This window comes from Liolophura sinensis, chromosome 10 (assembly GCF_032854445.1).
Source record: "Liolophura sinensis isolate JHLJ2023 chromosome 10, CUHK_Ljap_v2, whole genome shotgun sequence".
Classification (NCBI taxonomy): Eukaryota; Metazoa; Mollusca; class Polyplacophora; order Chitonida; family Chitonidae; genus Liolophura; species Liolophura sinensis.
The window spans coordinates 7,471,531-7,481,942 of NC_088304.1; the positions used below are offsets into that span (position 1 = coordinate 7,471,531).

General features: G+C 41.1%; 1 protein-coding gene across 1 annotated transcript; it reads left to right on the forward strand.

Moving 5' to 3' along the window:
* Positions 1-195: 195 nt before the first annotated feature.
* On the forward strand, positions 196-9,489 carry LOC135476483 (uncharacterized). Its single transcript, XM_064756515.1, has 7 exons — positions 196-384; positions 2,487-2,594; positions 3,194-3,283; positions 4,630-4,701; positions 5,305-5,415; positions 8,235-8,351; positions 9,313-9,489. The coding sequence occupies exons 1-7, from the start codon at positions 196-198 to the stop codon at positions 9,487-9,489; spliced, it is 864 nt and encodes a 287-aa protein (XP_064612585.1).
* Positions 9,490-10,412: the final 923 nt, after the last annotated feature.

The window sequence follows — 10,412 nt, forward strand, 5'->3', positions numbered from 1 at the left end:
GTCCAAGTAAAGTGTTTCCATTATTTACCATGATTTCTAAATAAAATTACTCCCAAAATTAATAATCAGTTCCAAGGCAAAGAATTTCAAGAGTTTTGAAGAAAAAAAAGGTAAATGCATTACAAAAGAGTAAACGTGTTCGGTTATGGGTCTGGTTAGACAATTCTAACCATTCTGATGGTTTACAAATCAAGCATGGAGGCAAACCACATGGGCGACGCTGGAGGGATTCAAAAAGTTAAAACAACAGATGTCAGTAAGGATATCTTAGATAAATTTTGGGTTCTTTCAGAGGGAAAAGAAGTAAAGAGACTGCGTGAAACGAAGAACCTGTTGACTGTGCTGAAAACTAAGCAGTTGGATCATAACAATCTCCCGAACAAGGTACGTGTATGTAAGTGTAGGCTTGAAGTTGACTACAGCCAGAAAGACTGTGCAGAGTGCAGGCAGTGGCTTTGGAAGTGGTAATGGCATTTTGGCAACACATCCTCGGATAAATATGTCGTTAATCATCATACGAAGTAAACAGCTTCTGAGAGACAATGTTATGTTAACTTAAGGAGCAAAGTGTTTTTCATTTAGATTGTTTTTTTCTTCGCAGTAAGTGAATTCATCTGCTCAGAATTACCTCCCTTGTTACCGGACCTCGACTAAGAGATAACGCGAAACTAGTTTTTGAGCAGTGAAACTACGAGAGTTTGGACTGAGTCTATTAAATCATGCAGCATGTAGGTTATTTCATGACAGACACAAATATTTTCTAGGCAACAAAATGTAAAAAAAAAAAAAAAAAAAACATTGTCCGTTGAGAGTTGCAGATGTCCAGATATGCTAAATGAAGTCCATATTTTTCAGTCTAAAAGAGTTCGGCGAAGCTGTCTGTCATATTTGCTCGGGGCAGGATTATAAAATTAGCTCTGAATGAATTTGAAAAAAAAATACACGACGAGGCTTTCCAGCTATGTTTACAAAAATAAAATTTGTCTTAAAGCTAGGTCTTCAACTAGTTCACCCTCCTGTAACGACAGAAATTGTCATTAGGGATATAGCACTGACGGAAATTGTCATTAGGGATATAGTACTGATGGAAATTGTCATTAGGGATATAATACTGACAGAGATTGTCATTAAGGATATAGCACTGACGGAAATTGTCATTAGGGATATAGTACTGATGGAAATTGTCATTAGGAATATAGTACTGATGGAAATTGTCATTAGGGATATAGTACTGACGGAAATTGTCATTAGGGATATAGTACTGAGGTCTCACAGTTTTACTCCAAAAAACGGACCTTTTAAACGGGAGAGTGACCTCAAGGAAGGTAATTCGGTGTGGCTCTGTTGAAGTAAATGTTGATAGTGGTGATATTTGATGATCTGATAGTAGACAGCAGCATTTTATGACTTAATGATTATGGCGAAAACCCAGTTCCATAGTGTTGTAGCTCTATCGCAACTGAGGAAGTGACCAGGCAGGACTAGACCAGATTGATAGCCGAGATGATAAGACTAGATTTGAGAGGGGTGGGCTACACATGTTCCAGTAACAAAAACAAATTACTGTACAGACATCTATCACAGCAACAAAGTCAAAAAGAGCGCATTTCAGGATAGATGAATACTGATTTTGTCAAAGTATAAGGAGGAGGTCTGCCTCATGGATCAGCAGTGTAGACGTGTTGCTTTGGACTTTGACCGCACACTTGGAATGAAAATAGGATAATGCTAGAATGCAGTTTCCAGGCTGCAGAAGGCTCACTGGTTGTCTCAGAAGCTGCAGACTGAAGGGGAGTCACGAGACACATCTATACTTTGCATATCAGAGTACGGCGTGAACACCAATGAAATAAATAAATACCTTGTCGATCTGTCAACTGATCCACAATTTGGGCGCACCATTATATAGTGGGAAACAGAACAGAAGTTATTCAAAAGCCTTTCATTCTCTTTTCTTTCAAAACTAGTCAGTTAAATGAGCTGATGCACATACCTGTCTGGAAATTCCAACTGGGTTTAGAAATTCTTTTATTAAGTGTCGTTGTGATTGTTAACCACCAGATTGTCAGCTATTAACTCAATTGATCTAGGACTGGCCCAAAGATGAGAATGACAGATTGGGTTTGAGAGGGGTCAACTACATTTTAGAAGTGACGGTAGAACAAAAACTACGGCACGGATATTTATCATGGTAACAGGCTATCCAGGAATGTATTGTATGTGGAGAATGGCAGTATTTTACAGATCAAAAATTCCTTGGATAAGGTTAACTCCCTGTTTACTGTGCAGGTATTAATCACATGACTCAAACATCAAGGCCCTTGGGTAGCAGACTTTTATCGCATTCATCTTCAGTCCTGTCTCGTGTAGAAATAAGTGTGTTCTCACATGTTCAAAAAGAAAGCAACTGCATAAAACATATCTTTTTGGATTCATGATTGAAATGTGCTCTTGTTTCATATGTTTTGTGTGATTGTGTGTTGTAGAATTTTCCCTTATGTGGAGATCTTCAGTATTCATTGAGAAGACTAGTAAAAGGGTTACCCTCTAGCAAAAAATGGGCCAGAGTGGGATTTGCCACAGCTCTAACTCAGGTAATGTAGCAAGGTTGAATGCCATGGCACAGTGGTGTTCAATTGATTGCCATGGCACAGTGGTTTTAAACCGATTGCCGTGGCAAAGTGGTGTTAAATTGATTGCTGTGGCACAGTGGTGTTAAATCGATTGCTGTGGCACAGTGGTGTTAAATTGATTGTCATGGCACAGTGTGGCTAAATCGACTACCATGGCACAGTGTTGTTAACTTGATTGCCTTGGCACAGTGGTATTAAATTGATTGCCATGGCACAGAGGTGTTAAATCAATTGCCATGGCACAGAGGTGTTAAATCAATTGCCATGACATGATGATGTTGAATTGATAGCATAGATTTCATGTTAAAGCTGGTGAAATCTTTTAAAAAGTACAGAAGTAATAATATTTGAAAAGTAAGAATTTTGTTTCTTCCTGAGAAGCTCTATGGTGTTCAGATTGATATAAACTCAGATTTATATCACAACAAAACCTCCATTTAGTTGTAAGAAGCTGGTCAGGAAAACTGAGAGCAAGATACAGGCCTCTAGTCTTCTACAAATTGCACAATTTTTATCCATATATGTAAACATAAACCATTTCTACGTTTGTTTTCGTCCAGATCCTGTCGGAGTTTCCAGAGGTGCAGATCAGAGATGTGCTAGCCCTAATCAAGGAGACCTTGACCTTCACACAGCAGGAGAGTAAAGCGGTAAGTTTGTGATGTTGTGTACATGTGACTTTGACCTTCACTCCCCAGGAGAGTAAAGGGGTAAGTTTGTGATGTTTTGCACAGGTGATCTTGACTTTCATACCCAAGGAGAGTAAAGGATAAGTTTGACTTTGACTTTGACTTTGACTTTCTTAAAACGGGAGAGTAAACGGGGGAAGTTTGTAATGTTTTGTACAGGTGACTTCCACCTTCACTCCCTAGGACAGTAAAGGGGTAAGTTTGTGATGTTTTGTACAGGTGACTTTGACCTTCACTCAGTCTGTGTCTTAGTTTGCTCCCTGAATTTTGTTGCCTTACTAGCAAGTCATATATAACATTTATATCATTTTTTACTGTTTAAATCTTTGCATTGTTGTTAACAAATCCTATTTGTTTATTGATTTTATTCTGTCTGATCTAATAAGGATAGATTCTGGATTGACAGCTATCCAATTGGCTGTGTGTTTGCAGTGTACATACATGCGAGTACCTGTTCTGCTAGTGTAGACATGATTCTCTGTTCACATAAATACTTGACAAACTGAGCCCAAGGTTACAAAAACTCTGGCTAGGCTGAACATAGTCTCAAGCCCAGGTGAGTTTTGCTCAGGATCTGAGGTTACAAGGTATCTTCTGACCTCGACTGAGCACAGAACCAGTGTTTGCGAGCATCCTGTTTGGTACTCTTCAGTTTGGAGACTCAAAGGCACAAAAGTTCCAAAATTAAACCAAATCTGATTCCCATCCTTCTACCGCAGGATATGTATTTCACACGTGTATATCAAGCAGGGTGGGAAGGTCTGGCAGCAACCTGCAGATGGTAGTGAGTTTCCACTGGGCTCTGCCCGGTTTCCTCCCACCTTAATGCTGGCCACCATTGTATAAGTGAAATATTCTTGAGTAGGCGTAAAACACCAATCAAATAAATAAATATATCAAGAAGGGAAAAGTTTGTCATTATCTTGCCAAAGGTCAGTGGTTTGCCGTGGGCCCTCCCTTTTCTGCCAATGCGGTCGCTGTGAGTTCAAGTCCAGTTCATGCTGGCTTCCTCTCCGGCCGTACTCGGGAAGGTCTGACAGCAACCTGCGGATAGTTGTGGGTTTCCCCCGGGCTGTGCCCGGTTTCCGCCCGCCATAATGCTGGCCGCCGTCGTATAAGTGAAATATTCTTGAGTACGGCGTAAAACACCAATCAAATAAATAATAAATAAATCCCTTTTCTGCCTTCTAACAGCCTTTGTATCGCTCAGTGAAAAATTCCTGCATAAGGCATTAAACAAGAGTCAAATAAATAGTTATGTGTATGTCACATAGAATGACATTATGAATTTTGGTTGTCTTTGTCAGGAGCAGGGGAACATTATGTTTGGTAAAGTGACAGCCCTGATGGCAATCATACGCTCACGAAGACTTGATCAGGTATGTGCAGCACAATTATTTGTTTGGGGGAAATTCACGTATAGAGATGATTCGGTAACCTCGTACACCCTCTACCTGATTGGATGATTGGGGTTTCCATAGCCAAGTGGTGAGCGTGCTAGCATAGCACAGTGACCCAGGAGCCTCTCATTAGTACAATTGTCAGTAGTTGAAGTCTGTTTCGTGCAGGCTTCCTCTCCGGTGGTAAGTGGGAAAGTCTGCTGGGAATCTGTGGGCTGTTTGTGGGTTTTCCTGAGGCTGTACTGGTTTTCACATAGCATAATGCTAGTAACCGAGGATAAAATTTAATGAAGAAATATTAATAATTGTAAACTTCCACTGTGTGATAACGTTGTCTTCCATGTTATGAAGCAAAAACCACAAACAACATACAGTAAGGCTTGGCTGTGCAGGTGAAAATTTATGTGTCACAAGTCGGAAAGCTTCTCTCAGTTACATGCCAAAGGTCAGGTGGTTTAAATAATAATCACTAATAAGTTAATCAGTCAAATAATCAATTATTGTTTGTGCTTATTTTTGTTTGTTTTGTTTTTTGTTTGTTTTTTTCTCTTTTTCAGTAATTAAAACATTCTAACATTGTAGGGTTGTGGAGAAGAGACTGAGGGTGTGGTGTCATCTCTGATCCAGCTCCAGGGGAAGAAGAGTTACCTACAACAGCCTTGTGTCTGTGGACTACAAATCCTCATCAACTCTGTGAGTACACTCTGAGGGGAAGGGCGGGATGGAGGTGGGGGTGGGGGTGTTAACAAACTGTCTATGCCTGTGGATCTGATCAAATGCAGGATAATGCATTTCAAATTATGAAGCATACAAGTATTACATTACTTTGCGGAGAGTACTCCCCATACATGTATTGGGAGAGAAGATGGGGACAGTGTTAACGAGGCTAGTAGAATTCGTCCCATGGTTAGGGTGCACAAACTTTGGCCATTAATATCTCGAGCCTAAACACTTGGTTTTGTGATGAGATTTGTCAAGCACCTTTGAGGGTGGGGGTAGCTTTCTTGGCTTTTTGATGAGATTTGTCAAGCTCCTGTAAGGGTGGGGGTAGTTTTCTTGGCTTTGTGATCAGATTTGTCAAGCACCTGTGAGGGTGAGGTTAGTTTTTTTGACTATATGACGAGATTTGTCAAGCACCTGCTAGGGTGGGGTAGTTTTCTTGGCTTTGTGATGAGATTTGTCAAGCACCTGCTAGGGTGGGGTAGTTTTCTTGGCTTTTTGATGAGATTTGTCAAGCTCCTGTAAGGGTGGGGGTAGTTTTCTTGGCTTTGTGATGAGATTTGTCAAGCACCTGTAAGGGTGGTGGTAGTTTTCTTGGCTTTGTGATGAGATTTGTCAAGCTCCTGTAAGGGTGGGGGTAGTTTTCTTGGGTTTATGACAAGATTTGTCAAGCGCCTGCCAGGGTGGTGTAGTTTTCTTGGCTATATGACGAGATTTGTCAAGCACCTGCCAGGGTGGGGTAGTTTAGGGGGAGCCTCCAGACTGACCGCATGAGATTTGTCAAGCACCTGCTAGGGTGGGGTAGTTTAGGGGGAGCCTCCAGACTGACCACACGAGATTTGTCAAGCACCTGCTAGGGTGGGGTAGTTTAGGGGGAGCCTCCAGACTGACCACACGAGATTTATCAAGCACCTGCTAGGGTGGGGTAGTTTAGGGGGAGCTTCCAGACTGACCACACAAGATTTGTCAAGCACCTGCTAGGGTGGGGTAGTTTAGGGGGAGCCTCCAGACTGACCGCATGAGATTTGTCAAGCACCTGCTAGGGTGGGGTAGTTTAGGGGGAGCCTCCAGACTGACCACACGAGATTTGTCAAGCACCTTCTAGGGTGGGGGTAGTTTAGGGGGAGCCTCCAGACTGACCACACGAGATTTGTCAAGCACCTGCTAGGGTGGGGTAGTTTAGGGGGAGCCTCCAGACTGACCACACGAGATTTGTCAAGCACCTGCTAGGGTGGGGTAGTTTAGGGGGAGCCTCCAGACTGACCACACGAGATTTGTCAAGCACCTGCTAGGGTGGGGTAGTTTAGGGGGAGCCTCCAGACTGACCACACGAGATTTGTCAAGCACCTGCTAGGGTGGGGTAGTTTAGGGGGAGCCTCCAGACTGACCACATGAGATTTATGGCTCTCATTACTCTTGACACGATACTGTGTTTGTGGCGTTGCTGGTTCGCTGTGACCATCAGGCTGTTTTGTCTGTGAGTCAAAAGATTGGCCAGGTACCTTGTGGAGGTCGGTCGTTTTCTCTGGGTACTCTGGTTTCCTTCACCTTTAAACTTCACTGCCAGCTTACACATGAAAAATGTTTAAGCACAGCGTTTTAAAAAATTCAAGCAAAGAAATAAATCCACATATGTCCACGTGACCTTAAGTCTAGGGTGTATATTGTGTCTGTGTGAGCATTGTATTTACCAGGGCTGTAGTGTAAGTTGAAATAAGACTGATTATTCATCTCACCTAAAAGTTAAATGTAACCAGACTCAACAGCTAGGGATTTGAACCACAGATGTCTAGATTTCCAGTCCACACTTCTACCACTAGGCTGAAGGGAAAATTCCTGCAACCCAGAGGCACATCGTCATTAACAGAAAACTCTAATATCAAGAATATTACACAGTGAAGCTTAAAGGAGAATATTTCTTCTGGAAATGTACTAACTGCACTTCGGCGGTTTCCAAAGGCAATTCTCCTCCTAACGCAGAAGACTTCAGGACTAGGCAAAATGGAGCCACCCACAGCTGATTTTGGCGCTGACTTTATGTATATTTATCGACTTGAAGTACATATTAGAATTTCTTTATATCCTGCACCTGTGAGGAATTGCATACTCTTTTCAGTGGTATTTGATTGATATTTAAATTTTCTTCTCCTTTAAAACACCGTAAGTAGTGTGTAAGGGAGAGGTGGAAATAACAAGTACGTCTTATGGGTTATCCTTTTCACCTTTCATAAGAGCTTTTTTTTTTTTGACCTCGTCATACATGGTGCCTATAAAACGCATGTTGCATGATGTAGGAATGTTAAAAGATTAGAATGTCATGAAACAAATGTTCTTTTTTTGATGTCATGGCATCTGGGTGTGAAATATCAAATGTAGTAACAAAAGAAATATCTAACATGGGGGGCCTCCATAGCAGGACAGCAAGGCGCAATGGCCCAGGAACCTCTTACCAATGCGATTGCTATGAGTTCAAGTTCAGCTCATGCTGGCTTCCTCTTTTGTCGTATGTGGGAATGTCTGGCAGCAACCTCCTGATTGTCTTGGGTTTCCCACAGGCTCTGCCCAGATTCCTCCCATTATATTGCTGAACGCCGTCGTGAAATATCTTTGATTACTAGGTAAGACTCCCATCAAGTAAATTCATAGATAAATAAAATATCTAGCATGTGAAATTACACTTGAAGACTTTTGTCAGTCATTCATCTGACATTTCAGCTATCTATAAGTAATAAAGTGATATTCCTCAGGTATATTCACAACTCTTCAGATTACCTGACTTCTTCCTATTGCAGGTGGATAAGGTGACATTCACACAGCACATCCTGCCCCAGCTGAGAGGAGAACTATCTGCGGGGTGGGAGGGGTGTACCCCTGACAGACTGCTGCTGGCTATCATGGCAGCCAGCAAGGTGAGACCTATTGCCAAGGCACTTGTGTACATGGACAACAGGGGTCACATTCACATAATAATAATGTCATATTTATCATAACTTTATTTTGTGAAAGACATTGTCAAGGTTTTAGCTTCATAACGTGATGTGACCTACATAGTTATGCGAGATTTTCATATTTCACATTTTCGCAAGTGTGAAAATTTTGTTGTTGTTGTGTACTATTATGGTAATTGTTACTTTATTTATTTCATTTTTCTTGCACCCACTGCCCATGATAGCACAGTTTGTAGATCATCCGCTTCGGGAGTGGTAGATTCAGGGTCAATCCTGGGGCGAATCACATCTAAGAACTTAAAAAAGGAAGTTCTAACTTCCTCGCTTGGAGTTCAACATAAAGGGGATACGGGTGCAACAAACGGTTGACCCGTATCAATATAATGGCTCAGGTGGGGTGGCGTACTTGGCTTCGGTAAGGTGTCTCAGTGAAGCAGCGCTAGATAAAAGTGGAAATCCGTCTTGCAACAAGGAGGCTCATTATGTGCACTCGTTTTCGTATGACTGAAAAATTGTATGACCTTAAACGTCAAGCACTTACTCACTCACTTCTTGCATCTGACCAGGCTGTTCTGGAAAATTCATTGTGGGCTGTAAATTTGACCTGAAATAATAAGGTCAGCCTGTGGGCAATTCTTTCTTACACTGGTTAATGATAAATACATAGAGAGAGTACAAAAAATAACAGTGAATTTTCAGAATTTGAATTAAAACTTTAAAAGTAGAGCTTTTTGTTTTTGGTTTTTTTTTTTGTGGGTGAACATATTTTTAATGCATGCAGAGGCATCATCCAAAGGATACAGTTGTTCAGAAGTGTATTAAGAGTTATACCAGGCTTAACTCTTAATACCAGTATTGTTCTTTTAATCACAAAATGAAATGGGAAACTGGGTTTGACTGCCTGGTTATGGTTGTTGCGCAGAGGTACCTGGTTAAGGGTGGCACGGACAGGTGCCTGGTTATGGTTGGTATGGACAGGTACCTGGTTAAGTTTGGTATGGACAGGTACCTGGTTAAGTTTGGTATGGACAGGTACTTGGTTAAGGTTGGTATGGACAGGTGCCTGGGTATGGTTGGTTTGGATTTTGGTTTTGGTTAAGGTTGGTGTGGACTGGTACCTGGTTAATGTTGGTATGGACAGTTACCTGGTTAAGGTTGGTATGGACAGGTACCTGGATAAGACTGGTAATGAAAGGTACATAGTTAAGGTTGGTATGGACAGGTGCCTGGTTAAGGTTGGTATGGACAGTTACCTGGTTAAGGTTGGTGTGGACAGGTACCTGTATAAGATCGGTAATCAAAGGTACATAGTTAAGGTTGGTATGGACAGGTACCTGGTTAAGTGGGGAGGAGTGGTTTACTCCACTTGAAAACTTGGCCACCTGTCTTTGAAGTCTTTTGAATATTCAAAACCAGTCCTATTAATAAATCAGTGATAATTTTGATCTGTATGCTTTCAGGGTTTTCTGGACAGGAAGTTCCTGAAGAGCTGCTGGAATGGGCGATCAATAATGGATAAACAGAATTGGAGTAAAATTCAGGAGGTAGTGCTGGTAAGTTCTGTTTGGTAGGTTCTGTTTGTAGGTTCTGTTAGGTAGGTTCTGTTAGGTAGGTTCTGTTAGGTAGGTTCTGTTATTGTAAGTAGTAGAACTTGTTAAAAATAAGTCATCTAAAGAAACATATTGTGTGCAACTTTGGCTATGTTTTAATCACAAACTGATTTAAAATAAATATTTCTAACACGTCATGGGATAATGTCTTCAAAGTAAATCTGAGATAATGATGCTTTCCGAAACTTTCAGAACAATTTCATTGGTTAAATTATATTCAGTTTGTTTGTTTGTTTATCTATGTCAGTGTGTTTATAGCAAAACTGTTTTGACACTTAATGATTTAAGACCTGTGTAGAAGAGATGTTGTAAAGGAACATTAATGTGAAAATGAGTGCACTAAAGTTTGAAGACAAAGATTGTCCGAATTTGAAGAATGAAGTGAAAAAGTAAGTAAGTAAAACTTGCAAAA